The sequence below is a fragment of the Lagopus leucura genome, unplaced genomic scaffold, assembly GCF_019238085.1.
Source record: "Lagopus leucura isolate 7727_CA_CO unplaced genomic scaffold, USGS_WTPT01 Super-Scaffold_100021, whole genome shotgun sequence".
In the NCBI taxonomy this organism is placed as follows: domain Eukaryota; kingdom Metazoa; phylum Chordata; class Aves; order Galliformes; family Phasianidae; genus Lagopus; species Lagopus leucura.
In genome coordinates, this window is record NW_024962274.1 from 8,156,123 (window position 1) to 8,180,129 (window position 24,007).

The following is a 24,007-nucleotide window of genomic DNA, read 5'->3' on the forward strand; positions in this document are numbered from 1 at the left end:
TGGGGACCTTACTTGGTGCCTGACTGCCTCCCCCTCCCCCCATGCTGGAGCCAACCAGGCAGCGCACCTACAAGATGTGGGTCTTTGTTCCCGTCCTGTGGAGCAAGAGCTGAAGGTCATCTGACATCAATTTGTGTGGAAAATATGGCAGTTCTGTTCCTAAAAAAAAAACAACGTTGTAATACTGAGTGATCAACACTTTCAGCGTTTGTCTGCATGTGTGGGGGACCATGAAAATCTCAAAGCAGTGGTTTGTGCATTTGATGGTTTGCACAGGAGATCATGAAAAATGAGTGTAAAATATACCAAAGGAATGGCTTAGATTTCAAAACAAGTATAAGTAACACAAGTGAAAAATACAATTCTTGTTCAGTTGTAGTTGGGGCTTTCAGGTTAATTTAGAGCTGGAAAATATTGTTTCTTCATCAGAAGAAGACATTAAAAATTGTCCTACTGGTTAATTTTCCATCTTCAATAAGAACATAGGGAAGTAAAATTCTGCATGGTCTCTGCTGTCACTGGCTTCATTGGGATTGCCCACACAGGGCCACAGGTCTGAAGATACTATGTGACATTCTTGCAGTTACTAAAAAGGTGGAATTTTTCTTCCTAGGCCCTCCATCTGCACCCCAGAACCTGATTTCCAATGTCAACGAGACATCGGTGAACTTGGAGTGGAGCGCCCCGCAGAACAAGGGAGGACGGGAGGACATCTCCTACAACGTGGTGTGCAAGCGCTGCGGGGCCGGGGAGCCCAGCCGCTGCCGGTCCTGTGGCAGTGGTGTGCATTTCAGCCCCCAGCAGAACGGGCTGAAAACCACTAAGGTTTCCATCACTGACCTCCTGGCACATACCAACTACACCTTTGAGGTCTGGGCAGTGAATGGAGTGTCCAAGCACAACCCCAGCCAGGACCAAGCCGTGTCAGTCACTGTGACAACTAACCAAGCAGGTAGGAACCTAAATGCACTTTTGATTCTGGTCTCTTTTGCCTGGTTTTAGGAAAGCTGTGGTTTCCATTAAATTTTGCATGAGAAAATGAACCCAAGGTACCCTAAGATGCGAAGCTGGGTCAAACTCTTATTTTCTGGGTTATTTATATGGATAGTTTAAACTGTTTAGAGCTACAAGAACTAAGGAGGGTTTGAGTGGTGTAGCTGGTTACAGAATTGCGCTGCAGCATGCTGCAAGGACACTGGGAGGCATTCTGCAGAAGCAGGACAGCACGGCTGCTGTGGAGGATGCAGAGGGGACAGAGCCAGGGCTGCTGAGCAGCTCAGCCCCTCCTCAGCAGACCCAGCACATGAGCACAGATGTGCCCGTGGTGCTGGCAGAGGGCACAGCACAGCTGAGGAGCCCTGCGCTGCACTTCTGCCTTCCCCAGAAAGGGCTGGGTGAGATTCAGAAAGAGCGAGTAGGTGCTCACTAGCCTGCATGTTAGCTTTGCTCTCCCTGCAAAGTCAATTAGATTCTGCCCCATTATTAAATAAATACCTCCTTAACCTGCTGCTAACAATATTTCAATTGATCAGATCTGGCATTACTTGAGAAATCCTAGATGAGCTTTCATCTTCGTGCTGGCTGATTTTTGCATTTCACTCATCCGGAAGAGTGAAATGCTCTTTCTGTTTATACCTGATTATTTCAGATACCCTAAGTGCTCCCAGTTTTTTCAGTTCCTTGTGCTTGACCTAACAAAGGTTGCAGCAGAACGGGGCTTAGCTTTGATGATCATTTACATGATTTTTTCCTTTAATTACTTGAGAATATTTCTTGTTTGCACATAGCTAGGGTTTCAAGCACAGGATCCCAGTACAGTTTTTAATTTAATGAACAGAATTATATACATTTGAATGTGACACTCTTCTATTTGCAAATTAAATGTACAGACTGTGAGACTGGCTACAAGACTGTCAAACCTGTTATCTAATTGCTCACAGCACCCATTGCCTTCAAGTCCCACAAACGTTGCAGGCATTCAGCACCTCGGAGTGTAGCTTACGGGGCTATCATTTATCTGCAGAGTTATGGGGTAAGAGACAATATGAATAATGCATATTCTGAGAATACTGGACTATGTGTGCTGTGGATTCTGTTTCCTAGTAGAGGCACATGTAAACTAGGTATGCATAATCAAAACCGGCAAATCCAAGCTGTAGCCCACTGCACTTCAATATTAACAGTGAGAGGTGAGTTCAGTTTTGCAGTCACAGTTGCACACAAAATTGTCAGGTCCCAATTGAAGGTCCTTTGAAAATCTGGTCCATTTGTTTAGTTCTATACATGTGCAGTTGACAGTACAGTGGTACGGTATCCCTTTCAAATTATAACTCAAAAATCAAAACTGTCTGGTGAAAAGACAGAGCCATAGGAGAAAGCTTTGGGAGAATGCTGTCATATGCTATATGAGAAGAAAGGGTTGAGAATGGCAGCAGGGACTGAGTTTTTGTGCTGTGAATGCTTAGCAAAGAGTATTTCTGACTGATTCTGGCGTGTGTAAGGATTAGTGGATGCATATATGCATAAATGAGTGGCATCCATCTACCGTGTGAAAATTCCACCATCTTATGCTTTAATATGCAAACCGAGATCTGATTGAATATGCAAATAAGAATTGATTTTGTTTATTATCCATGAGTAGCAGTTTTTCACATCAGGAAATTTGTATTTTTGCCAACATTTCCAATTATAAAACAGGCCCAGTCTATCAAATGCTTCAGAGGGCTGGAGAAAACCACTGGTATATGTGAAAATTAACTCCAAGGCGCTCGTTTTCTCCTGTTCTTTGCACAACTTTGTGTATTCTGCATAAAAGATCTAAATAGAAATCTGTGTCCTAAACCCATAGATCTCAGCTAAGATAAACAGTACTTGAGTATGCAAATAATCCCGCTGATTTCAGTGAAACTACTTGCCCAAGTAAAGATTTGTAAAGTTGGGCCCTTGGGTTTTACAAGTACCGATCTGTTTAATCACTGTAAATGTGTGTCTGGGGTGCAGTAAAATTCCAGTGCCACTCATTTTCTTGCACTGTATTTCATTATAAAGAAATCATGTCATGATAGAGCTCTGCCATAGACGTGGCTTTGATTTCACACCTTTCTCATACTAATGTAAAGCAACCTCAGTTACATTGCAGGAATTTCTTATTCTAAGAAAGATGAGAGTCAAACTCCTCTTTTCACAAAACTCCTTCTGTGTTTTGCTGATCAAAACAAAGCTACCAACACGGAAAATCTGTAAAGTGCGCTGTCATTTTGCTGTCTGTGTGCTTTCCAACATTTGATAGAAAAAAGCCATGTTATCCTGGTTCTGTAGTGATGTGAGCAGTGCTTTTGGGTCACATCCTGGGGAACTTGCTGTCATTGTTTGCAGGAGGCACATCTTAAGTTCAGTAGAGATGATGAGTATGCAAGAGAGTAGGAGATGCTTCACCAGTCTCAAACTGTCCTCCCAGATACACAACCATATAATCTGCAAAAAATATATTGAAATTTTAGAGCATGGTTTTTAATGTTAAAATCAGAAATCCCATTATTTGTTCGCTTGCATTGGCGCCAACCCCTAAGGAAGGAGTGCATTGGGAGGCACAGGGAAAACAATGAGAAATCAGTTACTGGTGTATTCAGCACGACACTGAAGAAACGTGTTGCAGGGACACAAAGGTGCAGTTGAAAGGCACAGGTGTTTTTTTGTTTGCTTTTGCCATTTTACTCCTGGAAATAATGAAATGAGGCTGTTTACTTTCCACCTTTGTTTAGAAACTCTTTTCAGTTTCCAGTACTGTAGAAAAATGTTTAAATGAAAATAAGCTTTTGCCATTCAAAGTGGAATCAAAAAGCGTTTGAAAAAGTATTTTTGCTGCTTCCTTTGAAAAGATTCTGGGGTTTATGGCATTAAAAAAAAAAAAAAAAGAGAATTTAAATTTCAGGCTTAGAACCAAGTAAACATTTATATCTCCAGAAGATAGATGACATTTTAGGAATTTTTTAATGGTGAATTCAGCTTGCTATTATACATACTAGATATAATAATTTTTTTGAGGTTTTTGAGATTAGAGCTGCCACTCTTTTCCTGCATTAGATAAAAAAGTAATTAAAAAAGCAAAGGATGGAGCCCCGAGCTGTTGGAACTGGCAGCCAGCACCTTCCCAGTGAGTACTGGGGAGTGCCGGTACCGAGGGCTCTCCCAGCAGCAGCGACTTTTGCTCCTGGCTGTTTTTTGCTTAAATGAAGTCAGCGTTTTGTCCACCCTTAACAAATGTGAAACGATGCGTGGAGGAGACGCAGCCCGGCTCCTCCAAACGGTGCTGCTCAGAGGCTGATTGCAGTGAGGAGCCCTACCAGGCAGCTGAGTGAACAGCTCAGAAATCTCAAGGCTCCTTTTTTTTTCTTTTCTTTTCCTTTTCACTAAGAATAATGCCCTGAAGCTGTTCAAAATTAAAAGTAAATCTCTCAATAGAGAGACCTTGTTCACAGCAAGCAGGAAGCTTTTGTTTTTTCGAAGGGGCACTGAACACTTTGTGTGTTACTGAACAGCTGAGTGCCCAGGTGCCCCGCAGCCGTGCTGGCTGTCCCGTCTGGCTGTGTGCATGGCCGAGGGCTCAGGATTTGGGTCTGGGTTTGGTGAGGGATGAGCTTCCTTCTTGTTCCTTTGCTTTCAGGAGTTAAAAGCTTGATGTTTCTGAACGAACAGACTGCCTGGTGATTTTTTACCTTGTTAGTTACCTTGGGCTCAGTGCGTTCTTAAGTGAACCGTCTCAGTTAGGTGGAGAAGGATATGCCAATTAGGATGAGAAAAGCAGGCTAAGTAAATAAACTTACTCTTTCTCCCACTGCATCAAGCCAGCTATTTTCATACCTCCTGTGCTGAGGATCAAGGACTGATCTTATGAATGTCTTGGGCTCCCTGTCCCATTTTTCCCCTTCTGTGCTCGCCTCCCTCTGCCTCCTTTGTCTCCGACCCCCACGTGTGCTTGTCTAGCTGACTATTGCCTGTCCCCAGTCCATCTCACAGATGCGGTATGGCCGGTACACTGCCATCCGTCTCCCCCCTTGGGGCACTCCTGGGTCCCTCAGTGCCACTTGAAGCCCAGCCCCACTCCTGGGCAGGAGCAGAAGTGGGTTGCAGTGCCGCCCGGAGCACTGCCGGGAGTGCCTGCATGGATGGAGGGTTCTCCTGGGGCAGCCGAACCGTGGTGAACCCAAAATACTGATGTTCAGCACCGGGAAGGAAAATGTCAGCTGCTACTACTATTTGGCCTTTAATTTTGTTTGTTTGTGTTCTTAATTCCATTAGTAAAAAGAAAAAAATCAGAAAGATCCCTGGAGGCTGCTCATGTTGTAGGTTAGAAAGGAAGGTGGAAGAAACAGGAGCCTCTAGCTTTCTGATGGCTCACAGGTTCTACTGGACTTGTTAATAGGGGAATATATTCCCATTTTGTATTTCAGTGGGTTTCCTTTGAGAGCCCACGTTTCCTTTCAAATGTTGATTAGCATTCCTCATGTGTTGTGCTGAACAGCACGGAAAATGCATATAGGGTCTTACATTCTGCCCGTGCAGAACTGAATCTGCAGTCAGTAAAAATTCATGGCTGTGCATTGCCCTTGGTCAGTGTGCACTGCATATATCGACAAAGTAATAGTTGCTTAGGCAGATCAAAAGCAAAACATGCCAAAGCCAGTAAACCTAGGCTTTTGGTATTTTCTTTTTAATATGCTCCTTTCCTGGATATTTATAACTATCTATAAAGAATCACTCTATAGCAAAACATCAAAAGACATTGTTAATTAGATTTCTGTTGCAGAATTTTCTTTATGTGACAGCATGAATATCCTTAAACTACTTCTAGCAAATAAAATTAACAGATGCTCTGAAGATGGACATCGCCCTTCCCAGGCCCTGCAGAGGCTCCAGGCGGGTGTGCTGCCCAGCTCCTGCTTCCCACAATTTCCAGTTAGTGGTTCCCTGCGGCCAAAGGATACAAAGAGCCCTTTCCAGGGGCCTGTCTGCAGGCACTGACCGGCAGGAAACTCGTGCTGCTACCTGGGCACGTGGGAGTGCTCACAGCACCCTGCCCCCACACCCTGTTCCCCAAAAGCCTGATTTAAAAATAATCCCTTGGCAAACAGCTGGGTGTGGGCCAGATGTCCAGAGCATGGAATGTGCTTCATATTTCTGGCTGCTGCGAGTTTATTTATGCAAAATGTCCATCTAATGGAGAATGGGAGTTGTGAAGGGATGTTTTTATGTTACTTTAAGGTGTTTGTACTGAGGGTGATGGATCGGCAGTTTCCTTGTTCCTCAAATGGGGCTGTGTCAGGCGTGAATTCAATAGGGAAAGAGATTCAAAACTGGTAAGCAGGGCTGATATGTGAGCGTGACACTCTGAGTGATTTGTTGCAGCATCTTGCAGAATTCCAGGCTAATTGTATGCAACTTTCTCATTTTGAATCTAAACCAGTGTGGTTTCTAAGGCTTTGCACTTATCTGCTAGACATAATTAGCAACCCCTCCCCTCGTTTTTCAAGCAGAAGGGCTGGGACAAGTTGTCAGCTGCTCTGGGGTTCCACCTGCCTCGTCCGTCCTCGCCTGGCTTCTCTGGGGAATTTGGCTCCCGCTGTGGAGATTTGCATCGGAGGGAGTTACCACAAGGACTGCTGAAGCAAACCAAGTAATGTCTTCTGGGAAACCACAGGCCTTTCAAATAGAAATGTGATGGGAGATCCATGGAGATAAGTGATCCCAGCATAAGAAATTTGGGAATTGTATGGAAGCAAACAGTCAGGAATGCTCTTGGATTGCCAAATTTTAGTGTTTAGCGTGAGATTCCTTAGTGTCCCTGGGATGTCAACTGCTGGCCGTTTCAGATTTCTTCCGTGCACCTTTAATTATGTGTGTAAGATCATGTGTCTGCGTAAGGAGCTTCTCCAAGCTGACAGATGCAAGTGGGAGTTTTGTATTAACAGCTCTGTTCTTGCACAGGCTTTAACTGATGGCCTGTAATAAATGTGCAGTTGTAGGTATACGTGCTGCGGTCTTCAAAACAAACCCGGGAAAACTATTGTTGGGAGAGATTAAATTATTATTTTAAGGTAACTGCAGCTTTCCACAAAGAAATAATAATTAAAATAACAATTGCCTGCTTGCTGGCAAAGCCGTCTGCACCACCCATTTCCATGAATTTGTATTCAAGGTGGGGGATACAAGTCTTGGTTGGAAGGGAAAAAAAAAAACGCTTTCTAAAGATCCTTAGTAAATAACCAGCTTCAGGGTTCAGTGAGCAGCTCAGACAAGTTGTGTGTCAGGTAGCGCCAAGAAGTAATTGCAGCATTTAAATAAAGGTTTGGTCACACTGTTGAAAGGATCTCATGTTTGCTGTGCAAAGTGAGGGTTGCTACATATCCACCTTAGGAAAAAGGCGTTTAATTTGAGGACTGGTTGGCATTGGCCATATTTATAATTACAGAAATTTACTTTCAAACGGCATCAGATGTGTTCAAGTTCAGCGCTCAGTTATGGAGGTGCAGATGAACAGCTGGTAAATGGTCAGGGCTGAAGGTGTGGTCCTGGAGCTCTGGTTTGCTCCACAGCATTTAACTGCTCGTTTCCTTCCGCCAGCAGCGCTCTGCCGCTCCTCGCTAGCTAACTTTGCATCCAGTCTGAGCGTGTCCCTTAAGCAATTGGCAAGAAAATATTTCGACGTGGAAGGAGACTTGGCCCGAGAGTACTTGTGACTACCAAATGTTTAGCTGGGCTTCTAAAGTTTCTGGGTGCTTTTGCAGCTCACTAAATTAATGGGAAAACAGCCAGAAAGACAGCAGAGTCCAGTCTGCAGTTGAGCAACAAGAAAAGGCTCTGGAGAACTTTATCAAAGCTTCCATTAACCCCCTGCTGGTGTCCTCAAACAGGATTTTTTTGAGAGAGTGGAAATACAAAAGCCGGGCTGCACAACTGCCCCTGTGTGTCCATTCAAAGGCTTTAAATCCGCACAGTTACTAATTAAAATGCCATGCAGGGCAGCACAAATAAACACAGCCAGTCCCTGAGTCCCAAAGTTTCTGCTTCGGCTTGGTTTGAAGGGCAGGATGCTGAGCTGACCTGGCAGGGATGGGCAGTGTGGCCCCGCACGGTGCAGATGTTCTGTCCTTGCATGAGGAGGTGCAAAAAGTGTGTTGAGCTGATATGCAGGAAATGCTATTTCCAGAATGCCACCCCAAGGCAGCCTGCTATTTATTTATTTATTTATTTATTTTTTTGCATAGCGTTGCGTTGAACCATGAGGACTAAATAGAGCTGTGGCATGTCTGCTGGATCTCTATAATCATGTTTGCCAGGTTCTGGAGGACATCAAAATGCTGAGCACACGAGTGAATACCACTCCTTTCATAGAGAAACGTCACTTCAGATTTAGCCCCACATGTGAACTGGCATGCAGGGAGCACTTTATTATCGTGGCACGGCTCCAGTGGGCTTCCCCTCCCAAACAAAGCAGGCAAACGCAGAGCCTCTCTCTGCCGCTACGTGAAGGATTTCATGGCGTCGTCTTAGATTAACGTAATCTGCCTTCATTACTAAATTCGGGAACCGGGATCCCAGAAGCCTTAGCAAGATGCTCGGACAGCAGGTTGAGGGTCTGTGAAAGCTGGGATTTGTGATCGGATGGTGACAAAAGGTTTTTAGATTTTTTAATATCGTTTAGAAGAGTATAGGAAGCTGTGGCATCTGTATTTTATGCCTTTGGTCATTTACATTGTAAGCTTTCCCGTATGGAAAAGTCCTACTGAACTCAAAAGGAACTTATAACATTTGTCTCAGCTCTCTGAGCTCTTCCGTTAGGATTTATTAGGATTTTTATCCCTGCTATTGAACTCTATTACTCAGTCTTAAAAAGAAGATTGAGTGATTCTGATTTTTTATTAAATACTTTTACAGTTCAATAAAATCTCTTTGGTTTTGTACACATTAAAATCCATTGAAAGTATCCATGGATTATTACAGAGAGAGAAAAAAAAACCACAAAAACTTGAAATTGTTATAAGCTTTGGATATAAATGTCTTTCAGTTCTGTAGATTTCTGAAGACTAAAAGGAAAGCGCTGAAGCTTTTAATTAGCTTTTTATTATTTTTAATTTTCTATGTGCAGTTAAATGGCCCCATCCATAAATAATAGAATAAGGCAGTTTCAGCTAAGTGAAATCAGAAGGAATAGTGGGCTGGAAAAGGTACCTCCTGTATGAATGGAGTTCTGTGCGTTGTCCATTTATTTTAGCAAACAAATAAAGGCATGATCTCAAGACAGCCCACTCCAGCGGCTCCCTGGGAAGATTGCACTTGTCTAGATAACATAGTGCGTTCTTTAAATCTGTCCTCTGAATCAGCCTCAATTTATCTTTCTTAGCATAACGGGGGATACGGATGGAATGGCTGCACCCTTCCCTCTCGTTTATCAGGATACTCCGTGCGCACATAAATAAGGCAGGAAGCGAGAGGGACGTGCGGGCAGCCCAGAGCTCTGTTCTAGGGCTGAGCTGCCCGGTGCGGGCATGAGGGGCTGCGGAGAGGTGAGGGCTCTGCTCTGCTGCCAGCCTGATGCTGTGCTGCCAGCCTGATGTGCGGCCCCACAGTGCTCCCTCCTTTCCATTTCTGCTTGCACACCTGCCACTGCTGGAAGGTATTGCTGCAGTTATGCACCTGCTGGAAGGACTGCTGGAGAAGAGTGGGCTAAGTGCAGAGGGACACTTGTTTAGCACTTCTTGCAAATGTGCAGTTTGTCCTGAAGCGGAGAATATTTTATGTGCAGCAGTGAGCTGCAGCCATCACCGGTCAGAGGAGCTTTGCAGCACGGGGGCTTCCCTCTTTGGTCCGGAATGATCCTTGGATAGAAGTTACTAGATTCATCTGCTTCAAATATAAAAGTGAACTGATGATAAAATGATCTAAAAAGCGCTTTGCATGCTGTCAGAAGAAATGACTTTGAATTGAAGGTTTTGAATGAAAGTTGTATTTTTCATTGCAATCCCCAATTGGCTGCAGCTCATAAGCACCCCAGGAGGGCTGGTGCAGGAGGGAACTGTGGTGCTCCTGGGGTCCCCCTGCTGTGCTGCAAGTTTGACAGTCAACGAAGAACTCGGCATGCGGCTTTCTGGCTGAGCTGAGTTGGGACTGTTGCTTTCCCAGGATTTGGTTTGCCCAGCGCTGTAGACCGATACTCCTCCAGGAATTAAACAGAGCAGCATTCTTTGTACAACCCCGATCTTCAGAACCTTCCCAGGTTGATTTTTTGCTAATTTTTTGTTTCCAGGATTTCTAATGGCACTTGCACTGCACAGGAAGTTCTAACAACTGTCCTTCCCACTATCCTATCTAGTAGTTACTCCATTTAGGGTTTTGCTAATTGACACACCTTTTGAATGAATAATGCGCTACTTTTCAGCATCTAGCATAAAACCAAACTAATGAAACCCCTGTGTGAGTTTAATTACGTGCCACCTATGACGTAATCAGTTACTGACACCATGAGCTAAGATTTTAATTTCAGGATTTGTGTGTTTTGCGAAGCTTAAGGCTGTTCCCCAGTTTGTCCCTCGTCTGTTTTTTCTTTTTTTTCCTAACAAACTTGGGGTAGCTTTGGCATTCCAGCAGCACTGTGTGCAGAATATAGTTCTCTTTCTCTTCAGCTCTATTTATGGTTTTTAATTTCCTGAGAAGTCTGCACATTGCAGTGAAGGAAGGTGGGTCCAGTTCAGTTCTGGTGAGTGTATCTGTAAGAAGAGCAGTGAGTATGAAGGCCCAGCAGAACCTGGTGTGCCACTCGTTAATGCCCCTTACTTTTCCAAAATCACAAAGCATCTTTTCTTCCACTCAAAAAGAGGATCATTGGCAGAGTACCCTAGAGCCGTGGATGTCCAGGTGCTGTCAGAGCAGTGTCCTCCACAAAGGACATCTGAACTGCAGGCTCAGGAGGGCATGTTTGGGATCCAGCCCACAGGTGCTGCTGGAGCTCATCATTTTGGTGTATCACAGTGGGAGCAAAGTGCTCATGCTTCTCTCTCCGAGGTTCTTGGCATTTGGATGGTGGGTGATTGATCTGAGAAACCCAATTGGCAAATTCTAACTCTGCTATTACTGTCGCACTTCAGAAGCCAGGATGAGATAATGTGGCCAAATCTATCTGTTAAAATAGCAAATGCTGCTTTGGGAGAATGAGTCATAACATTTATTTATTTATTTGGTTGAGAAGATGCTTCAGTATTTCCAAAGCATGTAAGTGATGGGGCAGAGGCTTTTATTTGTCTGAATTTCAAAGAAGCTTTTAAGGCTATTCTTTACAGAATCTAATATTCTTAATGCTGAGAATGAGCGATGAAGGAAGTTATTTAATACATATATACATCATCTGGATATCTGTGTTCAAAGTAAGAAGTAAGTGTGTGAGACTGAAAGAGAACAGCATTAAGATTTGTTGCCTTGGGTAATGAGTCCCACATTTGCCCCTTAGTGGCTCATGCCTGGTGGCACGGTGTGAGCGTGAAAAAGGAGCAGTGAGCAGGAGTGGGTTCTGTCAATAGGTATAGGCATGAAGCGTCAGATGACAGCTGTCCTTCACTGTGTGAGAGGAAGGGTTGCCCCTGTGGGATACTGATAGGAGCAGAATCAATATTCAGTATCGTTTCATTGATTGTTGATGTGTTATTACATGAGGTTGAACAGCTGCACAAGCCAAGAGATTTGCAGGGCAGAGAAGCAGAAAGTAAATTCATTGATCCTGCAGACTTTAAGAATGGTGTGACTTCTCTCATCAATTAGCTCTTGAAGCACATGCAGACATGTCCCAGCTTCTCTGTGGGCAGAAGGATTGGAGAAAGAGAAGCAGTAGTTGGGTGTTTGCTTGACTCGAGGAACGGCTTAGATAACAGGACATGGGCATCAGCTGAGGGCTTTTCATGCATCCTTGCTTTGATTTGGTAGCTTTTATTTCCCCGTGGAAGGAGCTGGAGAAGGAGTTTGGTTTGTCCTGGCAGCTTGGCAGGTCCCCATCCCACCCAGCAGCACGGGGGGAGCACAGCCTGCTGCAAGGGGTATGGTGAGACTCGCTCCTGGGGCTGCTGCTCTTCTGGGGGGAGCAGCAAATGGTGTGGGTGAGGTGGAACTGCCCTGGGGATGGTAAGTGGTTAGATAGCTCCAGACCAGGTGTTTTGAGAGGCTGGGGAAAGCCCTGCTTCCAACATCATGATCTGTTTTAATGACTAGAGGTTACTGGCTCCTGTTTCTTGCTCAGGTTCCCGCAGAGCTGTGCCGTGTCCCAGCACTGGGGATTTCTGCAGGTGCTGGCTGGACCTGTGCCTGGGAAATAACAGAGTAATTCCCAAAAGTTTTCAGCCCTGACTGGAGTCACAGGACCCTGCTTACACATATGTGCCTGGTTCAGGTCCTAAAGGAGGGCTCTGAGAGCTCCAGCAATCTCTGACGGGGCTGGGTGGCCCCTTCTCTCTACTGCTCTCAATCCACTGTAACGCAGCAGAGCATCCCTGTTAGCTTCTCGAGGCTACAGAATTTATTTTTGTTTATCGCAGGTCAGATTCTAACCTCAGCTGGAGGGAAGAGTAACAGCAGCATGACCTGCTTTGTGACCAGAGGCTCTAAACCTGCTCAGGTCAGAAAGCTGCTGACTAATTCCAAATCTTAACAAATTGCTTATAGCAGTAGAATTTCTCAGTGCAATCTACAGCACAAAGTACGTTCGCCCTTCTTGTTTTAATCATTATAGTTTAAGCATTTAGAAATGCTGCTGATTTTTAAGTGATTGTAATGTTCAGGCAGATTTTTATAAATTGCTTTCCAGTGAAAGCCTTGTTTTCCTGTTTGCTTTGAACTGGCATTCGTACATACAGGAAACGCATACACAGTATTCTGCCATGTTTCTGTTGGCAACTATTAAGTTATCCTTGTCAGAACATGCCAACAGGATTTCTTAGCAAGCTAGTGGGAGGAAAACAAACAGTTCTCAGACAAAACAGACCCCGTACTTGAGCTGCAATACAGATCTCTTGCTAAATGTTATGTAGATTTTGTAGTCTTCTGGTTGAAAGCAATCATTGGAATTGTGGGTTGCAGATTCAGATCTCTGGAGTTACTCCAGACCTGCATTGCATTAACAGACGTCATGATTTGGCCTTCAGAGTTGGAGGGCCAGCACCTGAAAAGATATTGGTGCCAAGAGCTGGTCCCCAGCAGGGAGCAGCCAGGGCAAGTCATCTCCTGGTTGTGCAAAGTCTTCGTCACCCTCATCTCAGTGCAGTTGCTGATGTGATCCATAGGGAACTGTGGTCAGCCCTCAGCTCCTATAGTGGGTTTAATCAAAATGAGAGTAGTTCTGGTGCTAAAACTGACACCCACAGCCCAGAAAATAGCCGTGCTCCTTATGGATCCTCAGCAGTTGCTGCATGCCTCTAAGAACTAAAGCTGGAGTAGGATGGTAAATATACAGCACTCTAATAATTCTCAACTGCTACTATTTGTTGCTGCTAACAGCCTGGGTTTTTCTGCAGGCTTTCGATTTGATGCAAGTCAGAGCCAGCTTTTGTGGTTTGGCACGATTTGCAGTGCAGGTTCTTTTGGGAGAGGCAAGAAATGAAAACTTTAAAATAGAGGAAATATTTAAAACGTAATAATGCAGTGTTAACAGTCTTTAAAATCTCATTTTCTAGCCCCTTCCTTTATGAATACTTCATTATAAACATAAGTGATGTGGGCTGGTCCCTAAGTCTGAGAGCTTGTCACTTGTTTTTCTTAGAGCTCAGAGGTTCTGTGTGGTGGAATCTGGAAGAAAGGAAAGATGTGTTTTGGGATGAAGATGTTGTAGGGGAGTCCTGTGGCTGAGCTGGTCCTTTTCCTAAGCAGCATCATGTCTAGTACGAAGGAAGGTGTGGTTGCAGAAGTGCTGTGGCTGGTTAGAGAGACTGAGGAAAGAGGCTGAGCTCAGCTGTCACATCACTTCACGTTCTGGCAGCCAGGGCTGTCAGATGTGGGTGAATAACCTTGGGCATTTTTCTCCAGTGGTGCAGACTTAAAGTCTGTGCTCTAAGTGCCAAGGCTCGGAAGGGCTGGCCCAACTCCTGGCCTGTCCCTGTCTGCAGGCTGGGAGCGGTTCCTTGCCGGTTGTCATTCCTTGGGGAGGGAGAGGCAGGCGCTGGGAAGGCAGAGGGCTAGGGAAAGCCTTGGGAGGCTTCCAGTGGCTTAGTTGAGCGATTGGCATTCTGAGTCCTTCTCCAAATCCCGTCCTGGCCCAGTTATCGCTTGTACAAATGTTTGCTCCACGTATGCACAGAGATTAATGAACAAAATTGCGGTACGTACACGGTTCATTTTTGAAGTGCACATCTAGCCTGCAGTTGTGCTGGACCCCAGAGAGTCGTGTAGCTGTCATCCGGCAGCAAGGAATGGTGCCAGCCTCCAGCTCAGTTCCTCAGATGTGCTTTGTGCGTGCAAACAGGTTCACAAGTGTGAAAACCTTTTGAGAGCTCATCCTTATGTGCGTATATGGATTATGCATATGCTATACATATGTTTGGAAATTTGGTCGTGGTAAAATTTTCTCTGTTGTTTGCAAGGGATTGGTGGGAGCACCGCCACCCCTGTGCTCCAGTAAGGGGTGCAGTAGTGATTGTAGTGATCTGACTGGGCAGGAGGTGGGGTGAGCCTGGGCACTGGTAAGAAGGAGGACTGGGGTTTTTGGAAGGAGCAGAGCTGCTTTCTTTGTCATTTAGGCTGGTACGTGTAGCTGAGAGGGGCTGGGTGCTTTTGCCCACACTTGATTTAAAGCAACTGCGGCAGTTAGGAGAATAAGTGGCTCCCTACATGAAAAGAAGTGTCAGAATCTGGCCTGGAGAACACGGTCTTTAGAACCGATTAAAAACATATTTGATTCTCTGTGCTGTATATCCTTTTCCTGCTGTGAGATTATTTGGTAATATAATTTACAAAATGCCATGCAGAAAACCCACGGTATTGCAAAGTAAATATTTGAAGAGAAAACACAGAATGTGCCAGGTTTCCTTAAATGCTTTGTTCCAATTAGTACAAGATCTTTTATTTTCTTGTTTTGATTTCTAAAGGTCTTCTCTTCAGTGTGAGATTCTCAGAAATCTTTCTTTTTTATAAAGTAATTAATAATGGAGCAGGCTTTTAGTATCTACCCTGGAAGGTAAAAACCCCTAATCACAGTAACATCATTAGTGCTTTCAAGCATTTAATTTTGATGCTTGACAAAGCACATGGCCATTGATAAGAACAAATAAGTGTTGTTGTGTGCAATTGAGGGAAAAAAGAAAAGCATGAAAACCCCTAAGCTTCAAGTAATTAAATTTAAATATGTTATTTGAATTTAGCTGAGATAATGTACAAACTGTGGGTATATTTTTCAATCAGTGAAAGACCCCTTGAGTAAACATGATCCATTTAAATTCAAATCATGGGGAGTGGAAAGTAAACCCTGCTGTGGTTAAGAAGGCATCTTCACTAGAAGACCGGGCATTGTGTATCTGTGATGTGCGAGCACTTGCGTTCTGTGTAGTTTCGTAAAGGGCTGTGTTCACTCATGGCCTACATGCCAGAGACTTTGTTGCATCTATTTATTCATTTATTTAGTTAGTTAGCTCTTTTCTTTCCTCCCCCCCCCCCCGCCCTTAATTTGAACCGGTAATGAAAAACTGACACTGCCATTTCCATCCTTTAAAGTGCCTCAAAAACGGTTATAATTCAGCACTTACTAGCCTTGGGATATGACTTTATGGCACTTGGGTGAAGTTTTTGCAGTACATCTGTGCCTCTTTCTCTCTCTGTAGGCCACAAGCTCAGAACTGCAGTAATAAAACTACTAGTAGGTGTTTAATGGCAGGTTATTGAGGAAGTAGATAAAAGAAAATTGCAACATTCACATCAGTAGGGAGTGGATTTTTTTTGAGGGAGAGGAACTGCTGAGCTTTGAACTAAGAAAGTTACACTCTCTGCTTGTTCAAGGGGACCCCCTTGGAATACCAAGATGCCTCATCATTCTTCCCTGGGAAGTGGGCTGCTCTGGTGGCACTGCTGTGCTGCGTACTCTGCCTGCACGTGTGGAGTGGAATAATTTGCTGTTACAAGCAGTGATAGTTGGGAAACAAAGTTTTGCTAAGTATTCCTTTCTAAATATCAGGGAGTAGGGAAGAAGAAAGTGCAAAAGGTGAAAGACAAAGAGGTCTTCCATTCTGAAGGGAAAAGTATTATGGGATCTTACTGTGAATGTCTTAGTTGCGTACACTGCTCGTTTGGGTCAGGCTGTCCACAATGTGTTTTGTGTAGGAATGTGTGTCTATAATGAACAGTTGTCCATGCACATATAAGAGAAGTTTCTGCCTCTGATTCTGCTCGTGATCAAAGAATCATTTTACAGTCTGTTACATGTTTATCTTCACATCATCCCTAAAAGGCCATTTGAAGGTATAAGGCAGAAGAACAAAGAACGTAAATATTTTGCACGAGCTCACGCAGAGGGCTGTTCCTGCTGCAGGGATTGCTGTGATGAGCTGGCATGGTGATGTCCTGTTTGTCCACCACACTGCTGAGGCCTTCTGTGTGTAGAGGACTGAGGAGACCCAGAGCTGGTGTTCTCTAAGAAGGCCTGTCTTCTGGTGTGGCCTCCTACTGACTGGCCATCTGGTGGATCATGGAAGACACAAATAACAACTATAGTAAATGTGGTTAATCAGCCCATTTCCTCAAGATCCTTGAGGTGCTATTTTGTAGGATAGACCAGTATAGGTCTGTACTGCAGAAATGCTCACGGCCTCCTAGATGGCCTCTTATCATATATTCCTTTGTCCCGTAGCTGGACTTCAACACTGAGGATTTCTGCAGTGTATGGAGAATCAGGATATACAGCCAAAACAAAAACTGGGAAGGAAATTGGTCATCAGCAGAGACAGAAAAATAGATTTAAAATAGGATAAAGTTGCATAATGATTAATATTTGACAGATGCAAGGGACAGGAAGGTGAAAGTAGAGCCATTCTTACAATTCTCATAGTGAGAATTTAGAAAGGAATTGATGTTCAAGCTCTTTCCTGTCCCAGAGGCCAGAAGCACATTTATTGCTGTATGGAGTAGTGCCTCACATCAGCTGTCCATTTTTGAGAGATACGAGGAAGCACATTTGAAACTATGAACCTGATCATCTTCCACCAGGAGTGGAAGTTAATATATATTCTTGGGCGGTAAATGGCCATTTTACAGCAGAGTAGCAATGTGTTTTCATACAGCGCTTACCAGCCCAATATTGAAGGATTCGGTAAATTCCAATCTAAAAGCCTGCAGAAATGAAATGGAAAACTGGGGAGGGTAAAAAAGAGGATGAAGGAAGGAAAGTGAACTTTCTGTTTGCAAATCTTGAGGTCAGTATGGCATAAGTGGAAGATTCTTGGTAAAAAGAATTGCCTGTCTGCCCTGCATGAAGCATGGATTAACTAAGCAGATTGCTCTCCGGTTGGTTTATCAGTAATGTCATGTGTGGTGTAGGGTAACAAACCCGATTTCTAATTTATTAGCTGAGCAGTGTTCTTACTGCAAGGGGGAAAAAAAAGTCCTCTGCTGAGGATCTGTGAGATTATTAAGGAGGTTTGCAGTCATGCCACAGATACAACTTGATGGAGCACACCTGGATCCTCCCCGTTGGCTGTGTTTATAGTCTCCTCTGTCAGCCAGTATTTGCCTTTGCATGTGAGAGACAGGCAAGAAAAAAGAGAGAAAGGTTCTGGAGGCATTTCTAACAGAGATGCCAAACTGTCAAATAGTAAATCAGGAAGCAGCTCCCTGATGGTTTCACATCAAGAGGAGACACCCTTTTGTGACTTTGTGGCGTCTGCTGGTTATTTTCCCTTCTATCAGAACTGTCTGATATGGTCAAGTAGGTTTGAGGCTTTCAACATTCAATTTTCCTTTCATTTATTGTGACTGTTTTATTTATTTGTCTTTCTAGATAGTTTTCAAGGAGATGTGTTTCAAGGATACTTTTTTCTCCCTTTAACGCTTTCATGGATTCTCGTCCCAAAGTTCAGGGTAGAAAAAGAAACAAAAAGAAAGGGAAAAATGGGGGCCGCGCCCCGCGCCGGAAATCAATATGTCTCCAGCTTCAAGAGACAAAAGAAGAAATATATTCAATTTAGGAAGACCCCTAATCTCTGGTTATACAGGACAGCTTTGTTAGATAAGATTAAAAATTTCATGAATGTCCTTCCTTATCCCTGGGGATTCTGCCATTTATACCAGCTATTGTCAGCATCAAAAGAGCTTGATAACAGCTGGCCAGAGACGTGACCACACAGCAACACAACAGCAAGAGAGGGGCAGCCGTGTTCATAAATCTTTGGAAAACCTGTTCCCCCAGCACAGCCGTGAGCCTGCTGCTGTCACAGTCAAAGGGAGATGGCATTGTCCTCCCACCAGCCAAAAACCTGAACTTCAGCATTAGCGGGGGCCCTATTGAAAGTGCAGGGTGCACAGTGAGATGTTTTCCATTATCATCTTTGTTGCAGCCCTTATTACTGCACGTAGATACAGTTTAAAGGATCTTTGAGTAAAGCTTGTTGATAAGTAGAGTTTTCCCAGAAATCATGAAGCCTTTATCCTTGTCAGTGCCATCCTGCTTTTTTTATTCATCACATCCATATGGTATCACATGGGGCAGGACCAGGTTATGCCAGTTTCATGCATGGGGACTGATCTCCAATATCTTCTGACAAGGGAGGAGCGATCAGAGCCAAAATCTGGCCTTGGTTTGCAGACACTGTATACAAACAAGGGCACAAGGGCAAATCAGGAAGCACAAAGTGGCCCAGACTCTTTGAAAGATGTTTCCTGGTTTTTGTGGGAGGCTCTAAATTCATGCATGTTCAGCTTTATTCTGGTTTTACTTAATTCAGAGGCAAACTTTTCTCAGGGTTGAAGGACATCAGTCCTTCAGAAATTTCACAGTTCTTGTAGAACGAATAGCTAATCAAGTAATGCCAATTAATTTCAGGAGATGGAAGAGGAGAATCATTATGGACCAGAACATGAAGACAAGTCTATGCACTGTGCATAGCAAAGGTTAAAAAAAATAAGGCAGAATCTGTTACAGTCTTTCACCCTTTTGTGGAGGTTTGTACCTGCCTGTCATAGACATCATGCTGCTTAGGAAACTATAGCATTAGTTCAAAGCTTACCTGTCTAGTATCACTCAGAATCCAAGAACGAGCTTTATTAGAAATTAAATGCAGTTTTGTTGGAGAAAACAAGAAAAATACTGAATACTTTCAACTCCCACACAAGAAAAACAGTTTCTGAAAGTGCTTATGTTGCAATTAAAAAAAAATTGCCTCATTAAAAATAAATTATTGCTTTTCTTCTTTCTTTTCTTTTTTTTTTTTTCCTCCTTGTCAGCACCATCCCCAATTGCATTGATCCAGGCTAAAGAGATAACGAGGCACAGTGTTGCCTTGGCATGGCTGGAACCTGACAGGCCAAACGGAGTCATCCTGGAGTACGAAGTCAAATACTATGAAAAGGTACTGTTAAAAAAAATAGACAAACAAGGAGTTCTGTTTGGATCTGGGGAGAACTTTTTACTTTGTTCAGTTTCAGTGTTATTTCCAGATAGAATTCCATCATTTGAAACCAGCTAGATTCAATTTAATAACATTCAGTTAAGGATTTCATACACTTGAATGGTTGCTTGACATAATAAGACTCATCAGCTGTTGCAGCTGTATGGCATGAGTATATTTTGTTATTTTTTCTTACCTAGGAATTAAGCATTTGTAGCAAGCGTGTTTATAATGAGAATCAATAATGTTGGGCAGAAGTGAGACTTTAGTTTTACATCATAGACAGAAGTATAATAATGAAGCATATAAGACAATAATAATACAATCTGTTTGCCAATAGGTTCTGCTTCAAAGTGATGGTGTGGGCTGGATGGCTTTTAATAGAGAATAAGGAAAGAAAATTACATTCTTCATACTTTCCATGTTAGAAGGAGAAATTATTCCTACAAATAACTTCTCAGCTATGGAACTATGGAAAAGGCTATTTTCTTTGAAGGTCCTTTGCAAAAGTGAACAATTTCCTGCTCTTGCTCACATGCTTTCTCTCTCACACACATGCATACTTTTTTTTTTTTTTCCTTTTAATAAAGGTAATCACTTACTTGCCTCCCTAACACAAACAGGAAAAGGCAACTGATTTTCAGGGAAGGTAGATTAATTCATTTTTTGATGGATTTTCCAGACAAAAATGAAATAGTTTTAAAGACTGAGCTTTCTGGAAGACATTTTCTGTGCCTTTTTTTTTTTTTTTATATCTATTATCAGTTTTTTTATATGGCTTCTGGCTTGTAGGAAGAAAAAGAGAGTGCCAATGAGTAAAATGTTTGCTCATCAGGAGGCTCATATTTGAAGGCTTGGCTGTTTTCCAAAGGATTTCATTGTGTGATTTCTTAAGTAATCAGTGATATATGAGCATCACACCGACCATCTTATCACTCCTTTTTTGGCTTGCTCAGTGCTGGGGGTATTGAGCAAGGCGGACAGCAGCAGCCCTCGGGACGTATTTTGAGAATTCCGTGGTTGTTACTCATATTCTTTCATCATCCTTTTGGCAAGGAAGTGGGATTCCATGGTTCACGGTGCAGTGAGGCATTTTTACTTGGATCACCACTGTGTTCTTTTCTTGTCAGGACCAAAACGAGCGCAGCTATCGCATTGTGAAGACAGCCTCCAGGAATACTGACATCAAAGGTTTGAACCCCCTAACTTCATATGTATTTCATGTGCGGGCCAGGACAGCAGCAGGATACGGAGACTTCAGTGGGCCGTTTGAGTTCACAACTAACACAGGTAATAACATGCCTGCTGATGTCTTTCTTTTCCTTGAGTGAAGAGTGGAAATGTAACTGAGCTGCGTACGAGGAGTTTCCTAGTGTGTTGGCTGCCTAGATTATAGTATATTTATTCTGGGAAAGCATTCCTCCATGGCCACATGACTATTAAAAATGTGGCAAATCTGACCTTAAACATCCATTCGGATATATTCTCAACACTAACAATGACAGTACTTCCGCGTGGCAGGAGGAGACACGAGCTCTGTAAATATTTAGAAGCCATCGATGCCGGAGAGATTTATGTACCTATTTTGTTAAATGTAAATGTAGATGTTTGCACATGTTTTTGGAGCATCTAATAACTTTTGCAAGCTATTGGCATAGATCAGTAAGATGTCCAACATCAGCTCTCATACTTGCATTTGCCCTTGCACAGTCGTGTAGAGACAGAATGCTTGAATTATGTTGTCTGTACAGCCTTTCTTTTTGTTGAGGGAACATGCAGATTTCCCCCCAGAATGTTTACTTTCAGTGTCAGGAAGGCGATGTGACCAAGCCTGTATTATTTTGGAAACGGGCTTGTTTAAATCTATTTAAGGTCATGCCAGTCAGTGGCAACATCCTTCAGGATGTTAACAGCTGAAAATAATCAATCCAGCAGGAAGATAGGAGACATTTTAAGACAACTTATTCTCTTATCAGTTGGGGAGTGATCATCTGTCTCCACTGAGAGAAAAAGAAAGAGAACAGTGAAAAGCAATTAGGAAGGTGAAAAGAAATAGCCATTGTACCCTCTGAGCAGCACCGAAAGAAAGAAGGAGAATGAGTCCTTGTTCCCAGTGAAGTGAACTTCCCAAAATCATTATCAAACATCGTGTCCTCAGCTAATTAGGGCTCTCTTGGAAAACTGTGTCAAATGACTATATAATAAAGGTCTGAAAGCAGATTTGAGTAGGACTATAAACTGCCTTCAAAGGACAGAAAGCCTCACTGAGTGCTTCCTAGGTTGATTTTTTGAGTTTGTTTGACACTAATGCTATCGTTTTGGTTTCCAGTTCCTTCCCCCATCATTGGCGATGGTACCAATCCCACAGTGCTGCTTGTTTCAGTGGCTGGCAGTGTTGTTCTTGTGGTCATTCTCATTGCAGCCTTTGTCATCAGCAGGAGGTAAGAACTTAAGCTTCTCTCTCTCCCTATTTCTTTCATGAGGGAGCTTTTTGTCTCCTCCAAACAAAGCTAAATTCTTTGATTAGCATCATAAACAGTACATTTGCATTACAAGCCTTCTCCCATGTAGCTTTGATCTTCTCAACATTTGTACCACAGCGCATGTGATGTAATAGCAATAGTTCCAGCTCTATTTGCTCTTGAAATGCAAAGCTGATTCCAATAACTGGCATGGAGAATCAAGCCAGCTAGAGATTTGTGGTTAGTGTAATTTGAAGTTAAGTTTAATGGGTATGGTATGGTAGATTTTTTGGACTGACTCCTGGTACACAGGGAATAAACAACCACACTGTTGTGAACTAAGCTATCAGGCTGCTGTTCCTGTGATTTTTTCATAATCTGTATGAATCTATATTACCTTTGGGTTAGTCCTTCCAGTGTGTGGGGAAATAAGTGTAAAACAGAAGCTACAGTCATTCGGTATCATAGGCAGTAAACAGAATGAGTCGATGGTTACTTGATCAAAGCAGAACCATAATCTACCAAGTATTTGTTCGCACCCCCACATTCAAATACTGCATCAGGAGCAGCCCTGCAAATGGGAGGACAGTGTAGCAGAAACACAGTGGGTTTCTGTCTTCAACTTAGTGTTCAATGTCATTTAAGAAGATCATCATGATTTTGCTTCAGTTTAATTCAGAGATAAAATTGGACATATCGTTACTGCATCTGATGCGTGGGATCTGAGGGACACAAGTTTTGTCAATCTCTGATGATCAGTTTAATGGCATCAGCTATAAATGTGCACAAACTCCTCTTGATTTACTCTCTTACCTTAAATTGACTTAAAGAGCAGTTAAGTCACTATGGTTATAATATCTGGAACGTAGTCAAGCATTGTAATAGCTTTCTGTGGGTGTTCACCTCAAAGCCTCCATGCTGGCAGTAAGAAGAGCAGAACATATGAAAATGTAATGCAGAGAGACAGTTTTATTAAAAGCCGTTGCAACAGAAAATAGCATCACTGAGCTTGATGACTTAATCTCCCTTTTGCTTTTATTGATCACTTCATTATTTAAGGCAGGATTGATAGCAGGATACATTGGATTTCTAATTATGAGTCGCCACCTTGGAGAATTGAGCCTGTCGAGTTGCTTTGAGATGATTCCTTTCCCTCCTCCCCCTATAAAAAAATTGTCACTTCTCAAGGCTGATAAACACTGCTTGGTGATTGGCCCTCAATGGATCACTTCTTAGAAAATGAAATGTCAACCCCTTGCCCTCATATTGATTCTCTTTAGTATTGGCCATAAAGCTGTCAAAGGAAAGGCTGCCAGGAGCCAGGTAGCTGACGGACTTGCTGGAGGGGGTGCCTGCTCAGCCAGGTCTTCTCTCCATTCAGGCTGTCTGTTTGGTTCTCTCTCCCCCACAAGTGTTTAAGTTGGACAAAAAAGAAAAAGAAGAAAAAAAGAGGAAGAGCAGGTGAGCAGTAGAGAAGTAAGGTTGGTCCAGGCGCTGGAGGTGGCAGAAGTGGTCTGGTGGTAATGGATTCAGAGATGTCCCGTAGCTTTTTACTGGCAGGTCTCAGGGAGGCTATGGAAGGGGAAAGACAGCAAGAGGAATGAAATACTAGGGCAGTGAAACTGCTCTGTGCATACTAATGTGCCGTGTTAATTAATAGCCTTCCTCAATACACTGCTCTCCAGTAGCTGTAAGTAGTTCTCAATAAACAGAATCTGTTTTAATATTCACTTTTACACAAATGATTTTAACCACTTTACCAATGTCATTTAGAGGTGTGCGCTTTGGGGACATTTCAGGATGTTCCTGTACCAGCTGAAGTTAATAGCAAAATAATTATACTTTGTTCCAAAATTACTTCAGCTGAGAAAATGTTTCTTTGTCTATAAAGTCCCCGTGAGGAGATTTTGTAATATTTCCATGACC

At 43.1% G+C, this 24,007-nt stretch overlaps 1 protein-coding gene across 5 annotated transcripts in view; it reads left to right on the forward strand.

Annotated features, from left to right (window-relative positions):
* The window catches only part of EPHA4 (EPH receptor A4), a 202,412-nt gene that overhangs the window by 157,639 nt on the left and 20,766 nt on the right, over window positions 1-24,007 (forward strand). For all 5 annotated transcript variants that reach the window (XM_042878583.1, XM_042878587.1, XM_042878586.1 and 2 more), the window contains 4 exons: window positions 614-952; window positions 19,456-19,580; window positions 20,750-20,909; window positions 21,949-22,060. In XM_042878583.1, the coding sequence (XP_042734517.1) occupies window positions 614-952; window positions 19,456-19,580; window positions 20,750-20,909; window positions 21,949-22,060 (736 nt within the window). The remainder of the gene's footprint in view (window positions 1-613; window positions 953-19,455; window positions 19,581-20,749; window positions 20,910-21,948; window positions 22,061-24,007) is intronic.